Raw genomic sequence first — 22,984 nt, 5'->3', positions numbered from 1 at the left:
ATCGAAAAAAAGTTGAACCCCGCGCTTCAGCTATCATCTAATACTTGTCTGAGGATATACAAGGTTTCCAATTGCCACTAAGAAGATACAGTCACGCCTGATACTACTCTCAAAATGAAGAACATTCAGCGTCTCGAACTTCCGGCTGCGGCTGACATGCATGTCCATTTACGTCAGGGCGAAATGATGGACTTGGTTGTTCCAACGGTTCGCCAGGGTGGAGTCGATACGGTATTTGTGTATGGACTCTGTACTATAACAAATTGAATATTAATTGCTAATATAATATAATAGTATGCCTAATCTTGTATGTCATGTTTTGTAGTGATCTTGTTCAAAACTCATAATTGTCCAATGGTTCATATACATGAAAGCTGACCCATGTCACGTATAGTTGCCTCCTCTTACTGCTGTTGAGCAGGTACGTGTTCAAGAAATGGCCTTAGTAGACTTCTGCAAGATCAAGCCTGACCGTTATAACTGTAGGTTCTCGAATACAAGGCCAAGCTCACTGCTATCACCCAAGATGTCAACTTCCTCATGTCACTCTATGTAAGTCTCAACCCACCCTATACTACCAATCTCTAACTCGTATGAGCTTCACCCTTCAGTCACTCCTGAAGTGATAGCTAAAGCTGCCGAGGCTGGTGTAACCGGTGTCAAGTTGTACCCTCAGGGTGCGTAATCTTGTCCAACTCTATGATCGTAACCACTTACATTGTGTAGGTGTAACCACCAACTCTGAGAGTGGTGTTTCAGATATCACAGCCTTCTATGATACCTTTGCGGCAATGGAAAAGCATGGAATTGGTTAGAATCCTAGAAAACTTCTATTCCGGACTAAACTGACTATTTTTCTATGCTAGTCCTGAACATTCACGGAGAAGTCCTCGAGTCTCTTGCGCTGGCCGACACAACCCTTGAGGAGGCTTTCCTCCCAACCCTGAAGCAGCTCCATGACCGATTTCCCCAACTGCGCATCGTGGTATGTATGCCCTCCTCACGATCAGGTCCCGTGATTGTTGACACTAGTTTAAGCTTGAGCACTGCACTACCTCCGCTGCTGTGGAGGCTGTCAAGGCCTGTGGCCCAACTGTTGGCGGTATGATGTCAAGTAACCGACGCTGGTGATGCTCAATCCTGACTAGTTTCACAGCTACCATCACCGCTCACCACCTCTACCTCACTTCTCACGAGGCCTGTTGCGACCCTTTCGCCTTCTGCAAGCCCATTCCTAAGAAACCAACCGACAGAGATGCCCTGGTCAAGGCTGTTGTCAGTGGCAACCCCAGGTTCTTTTTGTAAGATTCGAGTTCAAGTTGAAGTCGGGTTCTTGTTCTGGTACTAATTCTCTGGTAGCGGTAGCGACAGTGCCCCCCACCCCCTGCAATCCAAGACCTCTGCTGAGCAGGGGAAGGCGCCTGCAGGCGTTTTCACTCAGCCCTACGTCGTGCAACTTGTCCTCCTTGGTCTCGAGGAGGCTATCGAACGTGGAGTCATCTCCGAAGCTGATGTGACACAAGAAATACTCGAGAACTTCTTCAGCCGTAACGGACGTCGCTTTTATAAGCTGCCCGATACCTCTGGCAAGAAGATTATCCTAGAGCGCAAGGGTGACAAGATCCCCACTAGCATCAAGAGTGCGGACGGCAAGACCGAAGTTGGTATCTCGAGACATGGAGCTGAGGTATTCAGTTTGACGTGGGCTTGAGTTATGGCTAACCATTGAAAACGGTGCGAGGTGTAAAGGTTGCGCAGAACTATAGATCGAGGTGTCAAAAGGAAGGTGTGTTATTCAAACCACGTTTCATGCTTCGCAAGTACCAGTAAAGATTCAATGCCATGCTATGAATAGAGCAGATATGAATGCAACGTCAGCCGTAACTCCATGCTATGCTCTCAAGTTTCATTTAACCTAAGCGGACATGAGGGTATTCGGTATAAAAAGCAGCCCTTTATCTAGATCCTTCATCTCTTCCCCAAACATTGCGGAATTCGTCCTGGTCTATTCCATAATCCGATTGGTAATTGGAGGCTGCATGGGACTCTGGTTGATTTCGATCGTCGCTCCAAGCTCTAGATTCTTCATTCTTAGGACTCTCGTGTCCATCGTGTCCACCAACTTGGGCGGTTTCTGCAGGAGCGGGAGGCCCCTTGTTCAGGCCCAGTTCGCCTGGGTCTGGTTCGGCATGTTTGACAACTTTCCTTGGTTTCTTTTTCTTCTTAATTGGGACAACAGCTTCAGGTTGAGGCTCCAGCTGAGAATCACGTCCATGCCCTCTGCTCCTTTGCTTCCCTTTGTTTGTTGCGGGAGGATACTCTGTTGCCGGCGACCTCACGGATGGGCTGGCATAAGCTGAAGACCTCGTACCAAAGCTGCCAGGAGAACGGTATCGTTCTCTCAGCGGTTCGCTGGCGGTAATGACTGGGTACTGTCTCATATTAGCGGTATAATTGCATGGTGTTCAATCGCGCTTACATTCCAATCACCATACTCCAGTTGGCGTGCTTGCTCGTAAAGGCGATCCTCATCAGCGTCTATCTCGGGTTCCTCGAAGGTACCATGTATGTTTTCATTAATCTGATCAGGTCTGTTGTCGCTTGACTCCCCATTCCCGCGAAGAAGAGGCGTTGTTGAATTCACCTCACCAGGCTTAGGAAGCCAGTATTTCCCCTTTCCACCACGCTCGTATCGCATCCCTTCTTTGAGTCTCGCAAGACGAGATTTGGAATCTTCATGAGCCATGACCTTGTCACCAGAATCGAAGATTCTGTAGCCGTACGTATCTCCTCGGAAGGTCAATTTCGAATCTTCAATAAGATCTCTAACACCGAAAGCATCTTTGAAAGCATGTCGCAAGGGCATGCGAGCGGATAGAATGCTGTTATCAGCAAAGTCGTGCCATGAGAAAGCGTACCAATGGGCCACGGCAAAGATAGGCATTTCCACGCAAATAAGAGCGTCCTGGATAGCCGCTGCCAGGTTGTCGGAGGTGTAACCCTCAACATTATCAGGGATCGCACCCAAAAAAACCAGAATCGATAGAAAAAAGCCCTGCCAGTAAGAAGCAAAGATAATGAGTTTAATACATAAGAACTTGGGCACAGGCCTGAATGGCTTCAAGTCCTGATTCATACAGACCCAGAAGAGACCAAGCGCATATAAACTGACGGTGACACTGATGTTGTAAACGATGCCACTCCAAAGGTATCCTGAGCTTAGACCAATATAGCCCTCTTGATATGTACCGGTCGCTTTCATGATGATAGCAGATAGCGCAAGAATAGGCTTGAGCCAGGCATACTGAAGAATGCCGCGCTTGATGGACAAAAACGTATGGGGATCCGAGATGTCGACCTTGGGAAGAACATGGTTGAGTGGCCAGAGGTGATGCACTGGAGCGCGACCATGTGTCATAATGATGAGAGACCGCTCACCACCAAGGTAATTGATGAGGAGCTGGAAGAAGGTATATATTGTGAAGGCTTCATAGATATCGCGGACCGGATCGAGAAACGCAGCGGCTTTCAACGAGACCATGCTTGTCCATGATGCTATCGAGTATATAGGAACCATGAGAAGGATTCTGACGACGTATCTTTGCAGTAGGGGTTTACGGTAGTTTTTGGCTTGTAACATTATCGAGCTGGAAGCTGTGGTTAGCCATATGCATTATCATGCGTCACGCGACGAGTCCATACACAACAGAGAGTATTGTCGCAACCACTGAAGCAACGCCAGCGACCACAGTTGTGGCATAGGTAAGCTTCTGGCCAGTGCCGCCATCCGCCATAGTCCCGACGTATTCCTCCATTTCTACTTAAATTTTGTAGTTCGGCGGGTTTGATGTGAAAAAGGGCAATGGCTGAAATGTCCTAACACATGACTGTCGGTTTGCCCAAAGTATTTCGGTGAGCCACAGATGTCGCCGACAATACGTAACAAGAGACGGAGTGTGCAAAGGTGTCGAGGGCACTCGGATCGCGTCGATGACGACGCTTTCAAGCTTTCGCGGGAGTCGTGTGTCGCTTGGCCATGTAGTCACAGTTGAAGCTTGGTTGTTGGGGCAGATGATGTATTTGTTGCCTTGAGTGTGGTACGTAACAGTGTCTAAGGAATGATAGCTCCGGGGGCGGCTTATCGTTCATGCGCCCGCATGCCTGCCCGATATTGAAGATCATCCATATTGAGACTAGCCGATCAAGCTTCGTAATTAGCAGAAAGAGTCTATTGCTCTAGTGGCTGAGGAGTTCGTTACATATTAGACAAGCTGTAGAAAAGCTTTAAAACGAAGGAAACTGTCCGCCGTGAAGTCGATTTCCCCGCCAAGTTGGTGCCATCAACTTCATGTGGTGACATGCAGCCAGCCTCATATTGAGGCGTGGTGCTGACAAGAAGCTTGTCTATCCACTGATGCAATTGCGGGATGAAGTGGACGCTAAACAATTTAGGGAGCGGGACGCTAGAATCTCCAGCTCGACCACTGAAGCCAAGCTATGTCCAGTAGGTAGCTCCACTACCCTGCATCCGCTGAGTGACAGGGGCAGAGGACTACTTCGACAACCGTGGTCCTGTCCCGTCGCGAATTGGTTTCTTCCATTGTGACCTGACAGCCCATATAGCTCTTGACCGACTCCAACATTACCTAGCAGGCCAAACTTACTATGGCTGATTCACTTACAGACTTTTGCGCAAACACCTCCTAACTCTGTAACCACGAATTGATAATTCCTAATAGTATAATGCGATTCACCTCCCGATCCTTTAGTGGAGCCCCGTGAGCTCCTTCGAGTATATTCAACATGAATATCACTATGCCTGGCCTCAACAATGCGATTGTTGTAGCCAGGGCCGCTGAAGGGAATCCCCAGTTCAACTAGTATGCTCCCGGTCATTGAAGAGCCATTTAAGCTACTGCTCACGTAAAATAGTAAATTCCTTATTTTTATGGCCTTGTGCTGTTTCCTGGCGATCTTCTTTGTCCTATACTTCAATCGACTCTTCGCGTCGATCGTATCCTACGCCCTCCGAGCTTATACCTGGCACCACTATCGAGTCTACATAGATGTCAAGGCTATACAAATATCCCTTCTTGGTGGTCGAGTCTTCTTTACAGGCTTACGATACCATGGCGAGAACGAGACGTTTATGATCCAGCATGGCTACATAACATGGCGATACTGGCTACGACGAGTTCGAGACGCGGATATAATCGACACTCGACGATCGAAACTCTCCTCCGATGATGCTACACCTACAAGTGATGTAAAGAACTCGGAGCTTCCTTGTCGTATCCAGGTGGATCTGACTGGGTTGGAGTGGTTTGTGTATAATCGTAGCCCAGCCTACGATGGTATACTTGCTGGTCTTACCCAGACCTACGACCCGGAGGCTCGTTCTAGTGGAATATCAGAGAAGGACGAGACCACTACACGATCACGAGGCCACAAGAAGGAGGGCGGTTCCGTGGCTGGCAATGAGAAAGGGACGGATGCGAAGCAAGAGTTCAGCGAACGAGCTAAGACCATGTTCCGACGCACAACCACGGGCTTTGGAAGCGGCGAGGACGATGAACAAACCAGGGATGATGAACCCGAGCTTCCGTTCATGCTTCGACTGTTCCCTGTGCATATTCGGTGCCAGAAAGCGGCTGCGGTTATAGGCAATGAAAACACGAAAGCCATCCTTATCGCCAAAGCGGATTCGTTGGATGTGGAAGTAGATGCTTCGGAAACAACTACACCTGATCCATATCGACAAACCTTCAAGGTTCAATTCCAGCATCCGGTTGTCGAAATCAAGGAGAACGAAGACTTCAAGGAGGATCAAGTCACTCGTGCGACCCGAGACCGTGACAATACCCAGACCCAGGAGGCATTATCTAAGCGATCTTTCTTCCGCCACCATCGCCGAAAAGCCGTTAACTCGCTGCGGAATTTAGTTCCGTACTGGCGGCGGTCTGTGGAATCCTTCTCAACAGACTCACGGACTGCCATGACTACCGCTACTTCGCAAGTTCCCGGGGCAAATCAATGGCAAGGCCTGACCCGTTATCTTGATGACCGCGACCGAGATGATAGAGCTCGTTGGGCATCCGTAGAATACGCAGCTGTGACGACAATTCTTGACAGCCCTGAGGCTGTATTGACAGTATTCTGGGATGCTGTTGGAAAAGTACCTGATCAGAGTCGCTATGGAGGCGTAAAGACCTTCCCACTCAGCATCAATGGAGACGAACCCCCTGCTTGGGGTATGAACTTTTCAATTAAAGGAGGCACAATGAACTATGGCCCCTGGGCAGATCGTCAGAGAGCAGATTTGCAGCGCTTCTTTTTTCCATCACTATGTAAAGATGCCGTGCCTGCCAAACCGCTGAAACCAGGGGATTGGAGAATCGCTACAACGTTTCAACTCTACATCGAAATGGACGACGCAATCACGCTGCGAGTTCCCATTAGAGAAGAGTCCAAAAATTGGCGCTGGCGTGGTAAAGAACCGCCCATGCGACATGCTAAACCTCCCACCAAACGAAAGCAGAGGAACCGGGCCAAGAAGAACAGCAAAACAGACGCAACGGAAATTCGGCCTGCAGGATGGTTGGAAGTGAAGCTCCCCGCGAATTCGTCGGTCAAGTTCAACATGGATATGCTGGCTAGTTCAACAGGCTATACCACAAAGCTCGATGTCGACTTGCCAAGTTCTGAGTTATGGAGCAGCGTGAACCATGATCTCTTGTGGCGATCTGGTGCTCAAGTGATATCCTGTGACCTTTCAAACCCGCTAGCCTGGAATTCGCTGAGGAACTGGCACTTCAACATCACCAGCTCGAAAATGGAACTTTTCATGCTGAGAGACCATATCTTCCTACTTACAGATCTGGTTGACGACTGGACAGCTGGCCCGCCCGCTGACTATCTTGTTTTCGTGCCCTTCAAATATCATCTCAATCTTACGTTGAACTCATTACAGGTCTATCTCAACGTCAACGAGGCCAACATCATCGACAAAGCAACGGTCATTGAAGATAACACTTATCTTATACTTTCGAGCCCTTGCTTGACTGCTGAGTCTTGCGTCCCGGCCGACTCCTTTCGGCCAAGCAAGAATGCCATCCCCTTTGATGTTCGTGCTGATCAGTTGGATATGGCGCTTCAAGTTCCTCAATGGAACACACAGGCTGCGTTCCTTTCTTCGAAGCGACTGGGCCATATTGAAGGCCTTGCGGTAGATGGAAGTTACAACTACAATGCCACGACGTCGTCAGCAAACACGGACACACTTATTCTCAATGTACGCGGTCAATCACCTTATGTGTACTTGTATGGGTTTTTGATCCGATACGTCATACTTTTGAAAGATAATTACTTTGGAGAATTTGTTCACTTCCGAACGCTAGACGAATATCAGAATCAGCTTCAGATGAAGAAAAAGAATCCTGACGCGGAAGCTGTAACACAACCTCCTCCCAAGAAGTCCAACGACATGGACGTCGTTCTAGGTGTCAGAATTGAGGATCTCAAGGTCATGCTACCAACGAACCTCTACTCTGCTGACCGTTACATAGAGGGTGAGCTGGCTAGCGTCTCTGTCGACTTGCGCTTCACCAATTATTTCATGGAAGTCGAGGTCGAGGTCAGTCCTATCAGTCTTGCGCTAGGATGTAGCGAAGGCACTCTGGACTCCCCTGGCATGTCCTCGTCTAATACCCAACTCTTCATCGATGGCCTTCGACTATTTGGGCACAAGCTCTTTGGGCTGCCGCCGTCCGAGCCAGCATACGTCTGCAACTGGGATGTCAATGTGGGCGGAATTACCGGAGAGTGTACATCTGACTTCCTGGTTGCAGTAGCAAAGGGCGGCAAATCCCTTGCCTTTTGCTTCGATGATGTGGAGAACGCCCTTGTGCCATACTCATCACTTGTCTTCTACGATATAACATTTGCTCGAGCTGCCGTGGAGTCTATTCAAGTTTGGTTGCATGTAGATGAAGCTGCTTTCTTGGTGTCAACTGATGCCATCGATGTACGCTTCAATGACTGGGCCAGATCTCATTACTCTAAGCGTGCAGATATTGTCGTGCCAAACATTCAAATCTCATGTCTCAATGCAGAGTCAGCGGGAAGACAAAAATCCAGATACCACCATCCTGTGGAAACAGATGCCCACTTCCGAACGACCGTTCGCCTTGCTGTCATCGGGCGCAAATTCAAATTCAGTGAAGAAAGAAGAATCCAGCAGGAGTTGGTTCAGAGGGAGGATCAGCGCACACATCGAGCCGAATTTCTCCTCTTGCCGGAATATCTGGACGAATTTGTCCCAGAGGTAATTGACCCTCCGGCTCAATGTGCACCTCCCCCTCCTCATCCAGCTGTGTCCCTCGAGGGAGAGAAAGACGATGTTTCACGCACGACGATAACCTCACGTCATTCCCGAGGTTTGACTCATAAGTCCTCGTTTCTCTCTCTCGCTGAATCTAGCAACGAAAGCGTTGTGCTTGCACATAGTCAATCCAGAGCTCGGTCCAGATCCAAACAGGGCGATTTCCTGGGGGGTAGGTCTTCGTCAGCAGACAACCGACAATCCCTAAGAGCTAGAGGCTCGTTTGGTTCACATCGCTCAGCCAACGACTATGTTGTGAAAGACGATGTTGCACACTCTTCAGTGGCCTTCTCAAGCCAATATGTTTCGCCTCAATTTCCGTTACATGGCCTACGACCAAGCACGCATGAATTGCCCTTCCAGAGCACCGAGGAAGGCGATGGGGATGACGGATTTGACACGATGAGCATAGGATTGGATGATATTGATCCCAACGGTCTGGGCGAGGATCACCCTTATCTTGGTGCAATTGTCGAATTTCCATCTGGCATGTCAGCTTTCGTTAACCCATCGGCTTTGCGTTATGCGGCTTCTCTTCTTGATGCTCTGCAGCCAAACGAACCAGAAACCTTATTAGATACCTTTCAAGTTGATGCCATGACTAAGATCTTTGATCGGCAGAAGGAACGAGAAACTAAAGGCCAGATCAAGGACTTTATGGTTCGGATACCGAACGCTTCATTTAGGCTTCTCAGTTCGACTACAGAGGATTCCTCCGGCTATTCACAGGAAGAGCAAGATCAATACGACCTCACAATCTCGAAGGTGGCTTTGATTACGCGATTGACGAACACCTGGGAAGACCCCTTCCGGGATGAGACGCGGCACTCAAGAACATCGCTCCAACTGCGCTTGGGATCTGCAGAGCTATCTGCATCTGAACGTAGCCCGTCCTTCCAGGAACCCCAGCCTGCAGTCATGGCACAAATCGAGGATGTAGTTGTGTCTATCGGCGAAAAAGATGTTCGCTTCATTGACGCAGATATTGGGTCAGTGGTTGGAAGTACTGCTTCGGGCAAGATCGAATACCTGGCCTCCCTCATCCACCGCACTTCACTTATTGCTTCCGATCTTGGACATATCTTCTCTGAAACTATGACGAAACACGAAAATCGGCACAAGCTTTTCACGTACCTGCTTCTTGTCCAGGGCAAATCTACCAACGATCCCTCTTTTCTAGTTCGACCTTCTGCAGTACTGCGATCTGCAGATGATCATCTTCGTACGTCTGACTCTTGGAAACTCGCGATGCGACTTCGCCAGATCTGGACTGCCATGGATTCCCATTCCAAATCTCAAATCATCCAGAAATGCTTCCACGCCACTCCAGACATACCAGAAGATGCTGCAAATTATGTACTGACCGTGTTGGAGAAATGGCGTGGCTGGGACATGGAGGACTTGCCAAGTGCAATTATCCTTACCAATATTTTTGGACAACTCAGAGAGACAGACATGGTTCAAGGTGACCTACTTCCTCTTCTTGGTGCTTGTAGGCTTGCTGAGCTTCAACTCGTGCTCGATCCTGGGCCAAAGCAGAACAAGATCGGTTTCATTGACCTGGCTGCGAGAATTGATCAGCAAATGCATGAAGCTGGGGTTGCCGGCGAAGCCCCAGGAGCTCCTTTCACGACTCTGAATGTATCTTGCGCCGAAGCAGGCATCAACTTGAACTGGGAGCTTTGCGAATTAGCTGAAGAAGTGGTACAGCTATACAGCAAGAGCCAGAGCCAGGTCCAGCCAACACCAATTATGCCGAAACCCAAGCGCCCAGCCAAACCCGATCCTGCTGCTTGGCCTCCTGTCCATATAGTAGTGGAGGTGACAAGAGGCGCAATTGAATTGGAGACTATTAATCTCAAGGCCAGGACGTTGAGCCATGGATTAAAAATGTCTTTGCTCCATCAGTCCAGCCTCAATGCCTCTAGTGCCATGAGCCTGATGCTCAATTGCAACGCCATCACTTCATCAATTCATAGTAACTCACACTCCCTGGGTATGATGCAGCTGAAGAATCCAAGCATCTTTGTATCCCATGAACTTCAAAATACCGATAACACGTCAAGCCACACAATCAAAGCCAGCGCTGGAAGTCGAAACTTAACATTTGCAGTCAAGGAAGACCCCATTGGACTTATGGAGGTGCTTGATCGTCTTTTAGGAGATGAGATACAGACAGTGTATGGCCTGAAGAACCAGCTTGCCAGTTTGTCAAAGCCCAAGCCAAAGGACGGACAGAAGAAGATCGCGGATCGCCTTTCAAGCGTCAAGTTCAATCTTGCCATGTTCTTAGACGAGTACAGCATTACTATTCCCTTCCTCCAGTCTCTCACCTATAAGATCACGGGAACTGTAGCACGAGCGGCAGCGGCAGCGAATTTCGGAAAGGAGATTATTTTCGACTTTGATATTAAGGAGAACTATCATGAGATGCAGATCAATGTCAGAAACAAACCTCGCAGCATTTCACTCCTCCAGATCCCCCCGACCAATGGTCGTATCACGAGCCATATGGGCCAGACAGAGCATCAAATCAATGTCCTCTCGTCTCTGGAGATAGTTCAACTTGATGCCTCTGCTGTTTACAGTCTTCTGACAGCCCTGAACAGACCTCAGATATCGAGTGCTGTCCAAGAATTACAGCAGCAAACCAAGATTATCCAGGATCGCATTGCCGAGATCTTTGGGCCCGAGGAGGACGAGGTTCCTAAGCCGGTATTCGAGCCTATTCAGCCAGAGCATCACAGCCTCAGGGTCGTATATAATGTCCACCTGACTCTGGCTGGCCTTCAGGTTTTTGCCAAGACCTCCCTAAAATCAGAGGTTGAGCCAATGGCTCAAGTACTGTTTTCGTTGGACAGAGCCCATTTGCATGCGTCAAATCGGCATGAAGCACACGGCCCTATTCTCAAATATCCAGAGATCCATCTCAATTTGAGTCACATCGGCCTTGACATCCGCAGAGGCCCCGAAGACTCCATGAGATCTTGTGGAAATCTTGGCGTTGGTGTTGAAGTTTCCGCCAGCTCAACCCTGAGCGATGATGGCAAAGAGGATTGGGCGTTTAACTTCACAAGTGACGATTTTGAGTGTAACCTGGCCCCGGAAACCATTTCGACTGTCGTCGATGTCCTCGGTTACATGGGTGAGAAGATCAAGGATCTTGATACTTCTCGGGAATTAGATTACCTGAGGAAACTGAGGCAATCAAAGCCCAAGATCACTATTAATGGAGATGATGAGCCGGAAGAGGTCGATATCATCGACTCAGTTCTTGCATCAGTGCAATACCAGTTCGAACTCAGAAATATTCGTGTCCGGTGGAGCGTCGCGGATAATGTTGATGAAGCGTCAAGTACCAAGGAGGATCTTGTCTTGTCAGTCAAACTCTTCGAGTTCGGTACAAGAACCAAACGATCAGCACGCCTCTCGATTGAGAACTTCCAGATTCAGATGGTGCCCCTAGGCCAAGACCTGAGTATTCGATCACTTCACTCAGCATTACTACCTGTAGTGACCTTCAACATCGCCTATATGTCAACTGCGTCTGCACGACGGATGGCGTTCCAGGCTGTTGGCGAATCCCTTGATCTCCGGCTGACATCCGCTTTCATTGTTCCGGCTGCCCACTTGGCTGAATCGATTACGCTCTCGTTGAACAATGTCGCACAAGCGTCAACACAATGGAACACCGCAGTCACAAGTGAGAAGAAGCCAGACGGAGTACCCAAGCGGCAGCCAGAGCGTAGCATCTTCGGTAACAAGAGGTTAGAAAGCCTTCTTATTGATGCAGATTTCGCTGGTGCTGTCGTCTACATCGCCAGTAAAAGATCGTTGGACAATTCGGCCAAGACTCTGGGGCGCCCTTCACCTGCAGGCAAATACGGTCAATTTAATACAGACGATTCTGGCAGTGGAACAGTCCTGCGCAGTCCTGGTTTGGCCTGGAAGATCGAGTACCGTGATGACGCTCAGGACGATCCATCTCTGTATGGAGAGATAAAGGTTGACGCTTCGAGCAACATTCTGTACCCTTCGGTCGTGCCACTAGTTATGGACATGTTGTCAAGCGTGAAGCAGGTTGTCAAGGATGACGAGGAAACTGAACAGCTCAACGAACAAGCAGAGTCCAAACCGCCCCCCAGCAAGTCTGGAGACGGTGATAATATCATCACTGCGGACCCAAGTGCTGTTCTGGGTCGCCTCAAGCTCAACCTGGGCCTGAGGATTTGCCGACAAGAATTCTCTCTGAGTTGCCAACCCATAGCTCGTGTTGCCGCCACAGCTTGCTTCGACAATATTTACTTTACAGTCAACACAGTCAAGTCTCTAGAGCAGGGAAACTTCTTTGCCATTTCAGGAGACTTTACCAAACTGCATGCTTCGGTGCAGCATGTGTATTCACGCGAATCAACAGCAAGTTTCGAGCTTGATTCCATTACGTTATCGTTCATGAACAGCAAGCATGTAAGCGGAACCAGCGGAGTATCTGCCATCATCAACGTGAGTCCCATGGCTGTGTCTATCAACGCCAAACAAGCACAGGATTTCTTACTGTTCCGTGAAATTTGGTACCCGAGCGAGTTACGCTCTGCCACTACAGCACCTGTAGCAAAGATGACTCCCGAGACATCCCAGAGTGGACATCTTGTGCAACGATATCAGCAGGTCGCAGCAACCGCTGCATTCCCCTGGACAGCAACCATTTCGATTGCAGCCTTAGATGTCACCATCGATCTTGGGCAGGCCATCGGTAAATCCGCCTTTGCAATCAAGAAGTTCTGGGTATCGTCTAAGAAAACGTCCGACTGGGAACAAAACCTATGTCTCGGTTTTGACAAGATTGGAGTTGACTGTACTGGACGCTTGAGTGGGTTTGTAGCTCTTCAAGATTTCCGCTTGCGCACTTCTATTCAATGGCCAAAACGAGAAGAAGCTCTGAACGAGACTCCTATGATTCAAGCTTCTATAAGCTTCAACGCTTTCCGAGTCAAGGCGGCCTTTGACTACCAAGCTTTCTTGGTTGCTGACATCACATCGCTTGAGTTCCTCATGTACAATGTCCGGGAGAGTCTGGACGGAAGTGGAGATAGATTGGTCGCGATTTTTGATGGTGACTCTGTTCAAATCTTTGGGACAACAACTTCAGCGGCTCAGGGCATTGCACTGTGGCAGGCCGTTCAGAAACTTGTCCAAGAAAGGAAAGAGAGCTTCCAGGGTTCGCTGAAGGAGATTGAGAAGTTCATGAAGAGGAGGTCAATGTCGACATCTCGAAGCACGATCCATCAAGTCGAACAAACACCGAAGCTAAAGAATGAGGACACACTTTCAAAGTCACCTATTTCTCTAGACACAGATGTTGTGGTGACACTCAAGGCACTAAATCTGGGCGTGTTCCCCAGCACGTTTTCAGACCACCAAGTGTTCAAGGTGGAGGCACTCAATGCATATGCCCGCTTTGCTGCGAGCATGGAGCAAAGACGCATTCATAGTATCCTGAGGATGATGTTGGGTCAGCTTCGGATCGGTCTTGCTGGAGTTCGCAATGTTGAGGCCCCAAAGACTTTAAGCGAGATCTCTGTTGAGGATGTCGTCCAACGTGCAACGGGATCAAGAGGAGGAACCATTCTTAACGTTCCTCAGGTATCAGCAGTGATGGAGACATGGCAGAAGCCCAGGTCGAACGAGATCAGCTATATCTTCAAGAGTGCATTCGAAGGAAAGGTGGAAGTGGGCTGGAATTTCTCGCGTGTGAGCTACATCCGAGGGATGTTTGCAAACCATGCAAAGGCGCTCGAGCAAGTCTGGGGCAAGGAGATACCTCTTACCGCAGTCAAGATCAGAGGAGTGCCAGGGGCGGAAGAGACAGATGGAGAACAGCAAAAGATCACAGCAGAGATCGATGTACCCATGTCGAAGTACGACTACGTGGCACTGGAGCCGCCCATTATCGAGACGCCGCAGCTTCGCGATATGGGTGAGGCAACACCGCCCCTGGAATGGATTGGCCTGCATCGTGATCGATTACCAAACTTGACACATCAGATTGTCATTGTGTCACTTCTCGAGTTGGCCGGCGAGGTCGAGGACGCATACGCCCGCATCTTGGGCTCGTCGTGAGATCGACCATGGTGATGGCAAAGGACGATATTTGAATTAATGGGCGGCGAGTGAGTCATTCGGTAATAGTAAGCGGCATGATGAGCAAGCGAGGCGTTACGGGAGGCATTAGACAATGTCAGAAAGGGATGTGTTTCGACAAGTTCATGTTTGAGTTGATTACACATAAATGGACATGATGCATTTGGATACATTTAGAAATTGTACTGCTTTGGATCTTTCATTGTCTCAAGCGATTGACGCATTTACCAGTGGTCGACCATCAACAACAGTACCTGAGGGCATAGGAAGTATGGAAAATTTGACATAGCAAAAGGAGAGATAAATTGAATAGTCAACCTGATACCAAGCACGATGTAGTGATTATATTATTGTCTATGTCTTCTATGGCAATGTTGCGGTATTTTTCTCCTTTCTTATGGAGTAGATAAGGTATAAAATTCATTTGATACTGATCTGACCTTTCTATGCTTCGGAAAATCTGGTATCAGATCTTCAATGCGGCATCACCAGGTGATCTATGGGTTCCGGTCTAGCCTTCTGGGTTGCAAGGGCGGGTCTAGCGGGTTCACACCCGGGAGAGCTTGTGGAATCCTCCAATGGGAGTTTACCTGGAAGCTCTTACGAGAAATCAGCTTTTCTGCGGTGGTCTGAGGATGTGAGGCGATGATTGACAGAGGTACGGCAAAGGATCAACTGCGCATGTACCGTCCCAGGGAATCTCCACCGGGAAAATACAAGTTCATGAGGCCTGTGGGTTGTACAGTATTAGTGGGTGAAGAGGGGTTTTCCCGTAATGGTATGGACGGGGTGAATTGTGTGGGAGGCGTAACGTTGGAGCTCTCTCTAGGTTCCCTTCTCTTCAGCTCAAGCTACAGCCCACTTCGGATATTTGTAACCCTTTGCGGCGATGAAGAGGACAAGAGTCAAAAAGCACAAAAAAAAAAAAAAAAGGGTCCATAAATGATAAATCACGAATTTGATGTCTCATAATAACGAAGGTACCGTATCTGATTATGATAAGCCACTGTAACACTGACTTACAGTAGGTAACCTGCAGTGCATGCACGTCATAGAGAGTCACTCATAACCGACTCGAGCAGAGGAGGGGAGACTCGGTTTCAAGCTGGGCCCACGGACAATCCCCCTCCATCAGGTTGTCTCATAGTTTGGTTAGCATGGGTGATTATGCGTGAGCTTATGCAATTTGACGAGACATCCGTGCATTCTCACAGTTATAGCAGTGTGTAGACGCCTGGTAACAATAGCAACTCTATACGATGAATCATTCGGTAAGACAGTGAGAAAAGACAAATAAATACTCTGCCATCAGTGCATGAGCTCTTGAAGAAGAGGAGGGGGAGGGGCAAGCTCAAGGGTTTTCGGTGGTGACTAAGCCATGGCGTGCCAGGGTTGGTGCCCTCCAAGATCACCTCAATTTCCCATCTTGTGCGGCCGTGACTGTGGCAATTGATCCATACCTGGCAGCCGAGAGCTAAGCTGGGTATCTCAAGCTCCCGTCAATGGACAAGATGCTCAGCAGACAGAATTTTAGCGGACTCATGGGCCTATCGTGACCAAGCCCAACCCCTCCATGAGGGCCTGGAGCGCCTATTCCTTCAGCGGGTGGCAGAAAACAACTGTGTAGCGGGGTCCTCTTGAGCGGTTGCTGCCCCACCAAAATGTGAAAAGCCCACTGTCCAAATTTTTTTCTTTCGTGCTTTAGTGGGGATGCCCTCCGCTAAGTGGTGGACTTGGTGGTCCAACCTTGCTGCCCGTAGGCTTCTCGCCGAATGAATCTTGAGGTGCCCAAACCTACCTTACCTTACTCCTCCTCCCCGCTCAAAACTCTTCCTTTCTTCCCTCCCTCTTTCTCCTCCTCCAAACCTTCTCTCGCCAAAAGGGACGCATAAAGAGTGACAGTGGTTCTCCTCCGGAACTGTCTCTCTTCCATCGTCACTTGAATCGTTGCCTTCTTTCTCTTTGACGGCAATCGCTTCTTGCTTCTTCCCTTTTCTTGCGGCTCAGATCGCGGGGTGAAAACTTCAACCCCGCTCTGTTCCCACATCAACAACTTCGACTTTTGACATACACATAGTCAGGTCATCCAGACAATACCGCCAAGATGGTTAAGTAAGTAGCATGGAATCTATCATCGTCTCCCTATCGCCAACATCACCTTCATCATTATCCTCATCACCATCTTGTCGTCCACCACCTTTTATGATCACCTACCCCTCCAGCTGCACTATACCCCGCTCGGACTTGAGCCCTCCGCCCTTCTATGACCATGAGCTAACCGCGATGCCTTCACTCACAATAGCTTCACGATCGACGAGATCCGGCAGCTTATGGACAAGCCTACCAATGTCCGTAACATGTCCGTTATTGCCCACGTCGACCACGGCAAGTCTACCCTGACCGACTCTCTTCTCGCCAAGGCCGGTATCATTTCCACCGCCAAGGCTGGTGATGCCCGAGCCACCGATACTCGTGCCGACGAACAGGAGCGTGGTATCACCATCAAGTCCACTGCCATCTCTCTATATGGTCAGCTTAGTGAGGACGATGACGTTGCCGACATTGTTGGCCAAAAGACAGACGGAAAGGACTTCTTGATCAACCTCATTGATTCTCCCGGTCACGTTGATTTCTCTTCTGAGGTTACCGCTGCTCTCCGTGTTACTGATGGTGCTCTTGTTGTCGTCGACACCGTCGAGGGTGTCTGTGTCCAGACTGAGACTGTCCTTCGACAGGCCCTTGGTGAGCGCATCAAGCCCGTCATCATCATCAACAAGGTCGATCGTGCTCTTCTCGAGCTTCAGGTCTCCAAGGAGGATCTGTACCAGTCCTTCTCCCGAACCATCGAGTCCGTCAACGTCATCATTTCCACCTACCTTGACAAGTCCATTGGTGACATCCAGGTCTACCCCGACAAGGGTACCGTCGCCTTCGGTTCCGGTCTGCACGGTTGGGCTTTCACCGTCCGACAGTTCGCTGTCCGATACGCCAAGAAGTTCGGTGTTGACAAGAACAAGATGATGGAGCGTCTCTGGGGCGACAACTACTTCAACCCCAAGACCAAGAAGTGGACCAAGAACGGCACCTACGAGGGTAAGCAGCTCGAGCGTGCCTTCAACCAGTTCATCCTCGACCCCATCTTCAAGATCTTCTCCGCTGTTATGAACTTCAAGAAGGAGGAGACCGCCACTCTCCTTGAGAAGCTCAACCTCAAGCTCCCCGCTGAGGACCGTGAGAAGGAGGGCAAGCAGCTCCTCAAGGCTGTCATGCGAACTTTCCTTCCCGCTGCCGACTCCCTCCTCGAGATGATGATTCTCCACCTTCCTTCTCCCACCACTGCCCAGAGGTACCGTGCTGAGACTCTGTACGAGGGTCCCCCTGACGACGAAGCTGCCATTGGTATCCGTGACTGTGACCCCAAGGGTCCTCTCATGCTTTACGTCTCCAAGATGGTGCCTACCTCCGATAAGGGTCGATTCTACGCCTTCGGTCGTGTCTTCTCCGGTACCGTCCGATCCGGTCTCAAGGTCCGCATCCAGGGTCCCAACTACGTCCCTGGCAAGAAGGAGGATCTCTTCATCAAGGCTATCCAGCGTACTGTCCTGATGATGGGTGGCAAGGTCGAGCCCATCGATGACATGCCTGCCGGTAACATTGTCGGTCTGGTCGGTATCGATCAGTTCCTTCTCAAGTCCGGTACCCTCACCACCAGCGAGACCGCCCACAACCTCAAGGTCATGAAGTTCTCCGTCTCCCCCGTCGTCCAGCGCTCCGTTCAGGTCAAGAACGCTCAGGATCTCCCCAAGCTTGTTGAGGGTCTCAAGCGTCTCTCCAAGTCCGATCCTTGTGTCCTGACCATGACCTCTGAGTCTGGTGAGCACGTCGTCGCCGGTGCCGGTGAGCTGCATCTCGAGATTTGCCTCAAGGATCTTGAGGAGGATCACGCCGGTGTTCCCCTGATCATCTCCGACCCCGTCGTCCAGTACCGTGAGACCGTTACTGCAAAGTCCAGCATCACTGCTCTGTCCAAGTCTCCCAACAAGCACAACCGTCTGTACATGGTTGCTGAGCCTATCGAGGAGGAGCTCTCGCTTGCCATCGAGGCTGGCAAGGTCAGCGCCCGTGACGATTTCAAGGCCCGTGCCCGTGTCCTTGCTGACGACTTCGGCTGGGATGTCACCGACGCCCGAAAGATCTGGACCTTCGGCCCTGACGGCACTGGTGCTAACCTGTTGGTTGACCAGACCAAGGCCGTTCAGTACCTCAACGAAATCAAGGACTCCGTTGTCTCTGGTTTCCAGTGGGCTACCCGTGAGGGTCCCGTTGCTGAGGAGCCCATGCGATCTTGCCGCTTCAACATCCTCGATGTTACCCTCCACGCTGATGCTATTCACCGTGGTGGTGGTCAGATCATCCCCACTGCCCGTCGTGTCCTGTACGCCGCCTCTCTTCTCGCCGAGCCCGCTCTTCTCGAGCCCGTGTACCTTGTCGAGATTCAGGTCCCCGAGCAGGCCATGGGTGGTGTCTACGGTGTCCTTACCCGACGACGTGGTCACGTCTTCAGCGAGGAGCAGCGACCTGGTACTCCTCTGTTCAACATCAAGGCCTACCTCCCCATTCTCGAGTCTTTCGGCTTCAACGGAGATCTCCGACAGGCCACCTCCGGACAGGCTTTCCCCCAGTCCGTCTTCGACCACTGGCAGATCCTCCCCGGTGGCTCTCCCCTCGATTCCACCACCAAGGTTGGCCAAATTGTCACCACCATGCGAAAGCGCAAGGGTGTCAAGGAGAACGTTCCTGGTGTCGAGAACGTAAGTTTAATATCCGAGCCCGAGGATCTAGGAGATATACTAACATATCATTATAGTACTACGACAAGCTGTAAACGGCTTTTTTTTAATGCGCCGAACGAACCACGAAGCGTGCCGAGTTGGACACGCAAGATTAATCGGCTGATAACGAAGATTTGGGATGCATGTCAGGTTCCATGGAGGAGCTCCTTGATGATCTCAGGAGCGGCATGCTGAGCGGAAACCAAAAGAAAAGTCGAGTGGCCGGGTTGAAGCTGAATGTCAAGGAGAAGCTCAATTCGGCTTTTATGTAGTTATGTCGTATCTGATGAGTTGAAACACGTTAGATTGAAGTTCATATGAAGTTCTAGTTGTGAAGTCAAGACACAAGGTGTAAGGTGACCAAGATTAACAGGAAACCACATAGGCTCAGCGGCCAAGACCGAGAACTACTTGCTATTTAGAAGGACAATTTTGACTTGCAACTCTGTTGACCGAGAAGCTATGAAGAATATAAAGTTACTGGCAATTTTAAGGTGAGTGAGTTCGACGTTGCCTTCATTAAAAAGTGGAGCGGGTAGATGATATGGAGCTCTGTTGGACTACAGTACATAAGTATTTATAGCACTGCCTACTATGTCATATCAACAGCTTCCGAATTTTTAGTAATTAATTAAAATGCTCCCATGAGCATTGCCTTTCCTAACACTTGTCTAGTATATAAGAATACTTCTTGTTTAATTACATTGGGACCTGTCTCTATTGACTCGAACTCCCGGGATTTTACTGCTTGACCTGTGATGGACGATACAAGGAAAGGCCCCAACCGCCCAAGACCCGAAAAAATCAGCCTCCAACCTCAGAACATCAACCAAACATTTCCTAACTAATCTACCCTTGCATTTTGTCTCGAGCGCATTCTGGCGGCTGCTACTGACGGAGCCGTCGCGTTATTCGAGCCATGCTGTTCTCTGAAGAAGATGCGCCCCTACTTAAGGCGTGGATCGTCAAGCGCATCGAGAATACGTCCGTAACCCCATTTCTCCGTGCGATACGCGAGCAGCTTGCAGTTCAAAGACTCCGCTAACATATGCAATAGCTCTGACGCCGACGCCGATGTCCTAGCCGAGTATGTCATTGCTCTTCTCAAGCATGATGGCGACGCAGACGCGGTACGGAAGCTATGCGAACAAGAGATTCCTGACTTTTTAAGCGAAGGTGCGCATTGTTATTGTCACTTTTGGGACGATTGTTCGCAGAAACTGACCGCAAATCAATTCCACAGATCCCAAAGCTTTCCTCGACGACGTCTTCCAAGCAATCGCATACAGATCCTACCTCCCAGGTGCTCCTCCAGCTCCAAAGATCGGAGTCCAACCAGTACAGCAACCTTTGACCGACAGCACGACACCGAATGGCTCAAGAAAGAGAGGTTTCTACGATCGCGAAGAATACGACCCTCAAGATGGATACGAGAATTTCAACCGTGACGGGCGCGTGCAGAAGCAACCTCGGCGAGGTGGACGTGGAGGGCGAGCCGACGATATGAGGGGAGGACGGCCTGGTGCTCCCATGCATAATCTTCCTCCACGACCCGATATGTCTTTCGATCCGAAAGTCATGGAGGCATTTCTACAAATGGGTTCTATGGGGATGCCCTACCCTGGCATGCCAAACTTCCCGCAACAGGGCTTTGGTGGTGGTAGGGGTCAGCCACGGAGAAGAGGTCGATGCCGTGATTTTGACACCAAGGGCTTCTGTTCGCGCGGGAGCACTTGTCCATACGACCATGGCAACGAGTCAATATTCGTGCCCCCAGGTACCGACGCCGGTAAGTTTGGTGTCACTCACTTGTTTTACTTACTCGTCTAATACAAGCCTTGATAGAGTACGACCCAAGTGATCCATTTGCCATGTTAGCAAACGCTCCAAATAACATGAACCCTTGGACATTCCCACCCGATGGGGGCCGAGGTGGCCGAGGAGGTCGTCGGAACCGTGGCGCTAAGAAGGGCGGTTCGAGAGCTCCTTTTTCTGCTGAAGGGCCCAACTATGACCGTACAAAGAGCACCATCGTTGTCGAAAACATCCCAGAAGATTCGTTCAGCGAGGAACAGGTGCGGGAGTTCTTCTCCCAATTTGGCAATATCCAGGAGGTATCAATGCAGCCATACAAGCACCTCGCGATTGTTAAGTACGATAAATGGGGCTCGGCAAATGCAGCATATCAGTCACCGAAGGTGATATTTGACAACAGATTCGTCAAGGTATTTTGGTACAAAGACAAGATCGACACACTGCCAGCATCGGCTCCTTTGCAAGGGGGCAATTGGTCGGGCGACCCAATGACTGCAGAAGATAACGAGCTCGAACCAGAAATCGATATGGAAGAGTTCCAGCGAAAGCAAGAAGAAGAACAAATGAAACACCAAAAGCGCGAGGCTCAGCGCGCCAAGATAGAGCAGGAGCGTCAGGAGGTAGTGAAGAAGCATCAAGAACTCCTCGCCCGCCACCGGGAGGAAAACGAGAAGCTGCAGGCAAAACTCGCCAGTCAGAGGGGCGAAGACGGAGACGCCAATTCGTCAGGTACAAGTATGCTGCGCGCGAAACTTGCGGCTCTCGAACAAGAGGCAAAGATGCTCGGTCTGGATCCCGATGCCGAGGAAGAATCAACTTCATCATGGGCTCCTCGAGGTGGGTACCGAGGTCGAGGCAGCTTTCGCGCTCGTGGACGAGGAAGAGGAAGCTTCAGGGGTCGTGGAGGAGGAAACATGCACGCGGCTTATGCGCAATACTCGATCGACAACCGACCTAAAAAGCTCGCCATTACAGGTGTTGACTTTACAGCACCCGATAAGGATGAGATGCTACGTCATTTCCTCCTAGTACGTTAAACTTCTCTCCCTTTTCACGTCTCATTTCACTGACATACTGAACAGAACCTCGGCGAGTTTGAGTCTGTTGATACAGCTCCCGAAATCACACACGTCTCTTTCCAAGACCGCAAAACAGCAGAGAAGTTTTACTATAGTCTGAATGGCAAGGAACTGCCTGGCGTTGAGGGTCGTCTCGAACTTGCGTGGGTGAATACACCCCTGCCGCCTGTAAAGACCTTTAGCAATGATGATGCGCCACGGCATGGTGTAGAGGACGATGCTATGGCGGACTTCGATGATCAACCTAGACGGGAGAAGAGCGCAGAACCACAGCGGGAAGAGAGGGCGGTGAATATGGATTATGAAGTGGCAGAGGAAGACGTATGGTGAGAACGGAGGGAATTACTTGCATAGCCCCTTCGAGTAAGATATTTTTATCGTGTACAACACAATCCCAGATTGGGTAGAAGAAAGGATAACGATGGACTTTGGACATTTCACTCAAGTCACTTAAAAGTTGGCATGGGACAGCGCAAAGTATCATCGTAGCCCAATATCGGGACTAGATATCAAGTCAATTGTTGGTTCCGAGCATCAGCAATGTCTAGCTGTTGCTTCGGTCCATCATGATAGCCAAACTTTGCCTTTTAATCTTTTCCATGTCTCCATCATCCACTCTCTGTATAATTTCTTCCCGTTCGTCGGGAAAGAAGAAAAATGAAAAAGATAGAAGGAAGAAACCAAATTCAATCATGCATTCGTCCATCCATAAGGCCTTGCTGGCGGGGTATCGTTGA

The 22,984-nt window shown here is 49.8% G+C and overlaps 5 protein-coding genes across 5 annotated transcripts; 4 read left to right on the top strand and 1 right to left on the bottom strand.

Moving 5' to 3' along the window:
* Positions 1 to 18: 18 nt before the first annotated feature.
* Positions 19 to 1,818, top strand: BKA55DRAFT_284260 (uncharacterized protein). The gene is made up of 10 exons (XM_046185520.1): positions 19 to 239; positions 295 to 307; positions 395 to 421; positions 487 to 552; positions 599 to 677; positions 727 to 810; positions 867 to 985; positions 1,039 to 1,102; positions 1,157 to 1,301; positions 1,360 to 1,818. The coding sequence occupies exons 1-10, from the start codon at positions 115 to 117 to the stop codon at positions 1,709 to 1,711; spliced, it is 1,074 nt and encodes a 357-aa protein (XP_046053248.1). The 5' UTR covers positions 19 to 114; the 3' UTR covers positions 1,712 to 1,818.
* Positions 1,819 to 1,955: 137 nt separating this feature from the next.
* BKA55DRAFT_686940 (organic solute transporter Ostalpha-domain-containing protein) lies at positions 1,956 to 3,815 on the bottom strand (the record flags this gene model as incomplete). Its single annotated transcript, XM_046199001.1, has 3 exons — positions 1,956 to 2,432; positions 2,480 to 3,647; positions 3,703 to 3,815. 3 exons carry the CDS (start codon positions 3,813 to 3,815, stop codon positions 1,956 to 1,958), a joined length of 1,758 nt encoding a protein of 585 aa, XP_046053247.1.
* Positions 3,816 to 4,803: 988 nt separating this feature from the next.
* Positions 4,804 to 14,500, top strand: BKA55DRAFT_686939 (uncharacterized protein; the record flags this gene model as incomplete). The annotated part of the gene is made up of 2 exons (XM_046199000.1): positions 4,804 to 4,880; positions 4,933 to 14,500. 2 exons carry the CDS (start codon positions 4,804 to 4,806, stop codon positions 14,498 to 14,500), a joined length of 9,645 nt encoding a protein of 3,214 aa, XP_046053246.1.
* Positions 14,501 to 16,312: 1,812 nt separating this feature from the next.
* Positions 16,313 to 19,834, top strand: BKA55DRAFT_284187 (P-loop containing nucleoside triphosphate hydrolase protein). Its single transcript, XM_046185519.1, has 3 exons — positions 16,313 to 16,633; positions 16,824 to 19,332; positions 19,389 to 19,834. The coding sequence occupies exons 1-3, from the start codon at positions 16,626 to 16,628 to the stop codon at positions 19,404 to 19,406; spliced, it is 2,535 nt and encodes an 844-aa protein (XP_046053245.1). The 5' UTR covers positions 16,313 to 16,625; the 3' UTR covers positions 19,407 to 19,834.
* Positions 19,835 to 19,956: 122 nt separating this feature from the next.
* BKA55DRAFT_609135 (uncharacterized protein) lies at positions 19,957 to 22,723 on the top strand. The gene is made up of 5 exons (XM_046196630.1): positions 19,957 to 20,337; positions 20,411 to 20,529; positions 20,597 to 21,142; positions 21,199 to 22,196; positions 22,251 to 22,723. Exons 1-5 carry the CDS (start codon positions 20,273 to 20,275, stop codon positions 22,575 to 22,577), a joined length of 2,055 nt encoding a protein of 684 aa, XP_046053244.1. The 5' UTR covers positions 19,957 to 20,272; the 3' UTR covers positions 22,578 to 22,723.
* The last annotated feature ends 261 nt before the right edge of the window (positions 22,724 to 22,984 follow it).

The sequence above is a fragment of the Fusarium redolens genome (assembly GCF_020744475.1).
Source record: "Fusarium redolens strain MPI-CAGE-AT-0023 chromosome Unknown BKA55scaffold_4, whole genome shotgun sequence".
Lineage (NCBI taxonomy): Eukaryota > Fungi > Ascomycota > Sordariomycetes > Hypocreales > Nectriaceae > Fusarium > Fusarium redolens.
Note: the sequence above shows the minus strand (reverse complement) of the source record. Positions and strands in the feature narration are given on the sequence as shown.

Bases quoted from the DNA above. Each gene is read 5' to 3' on its own strand.
- BKA55DRAFT_284260 (XM_046185520.1), top strand. From the start codon at position 115: ATGAAGAACATTCAGCGTCTCGAACTTCCGGCTGCGGCTGACATGCAT. The intron at 422-486 runs GTACGTGTTCAA...TTATAACTGTAG, and splicing joins CTCTTACTGCTGTTGAGCAG to GTTCTCGAATACAAGGCCAA. The intron at 553-598 runs GTAAGTCTCAAC...AACTCGTATGAG, and splicing joins ACTTCCTCATGTCACTCTAT to CTTCACCCTTCAGTCACTCC.
- BKA55DRAFT_609135 (XM_046196630.1), top strand. From the start codon at position 20,273: ATGCTGTTCTCTGAAGAAGATGCGCCCCTACTTAAGGCGTGGATCGTC. The intron at 20,338-20,410 runs GTCCGTAACCCC...CATATGCAATAG, and splicing joins GTCAAGCGCATCGAGAATAC to CTCTGACGCCGACGCCGATG. The intron at 20,530-20,596 runs GTGCGCATTGTT...TCAATTCCACAG, and splicing joins TCCTGACTTTTTAAGCGAAG to ATCCCAAAGCTTTCCTCGAC.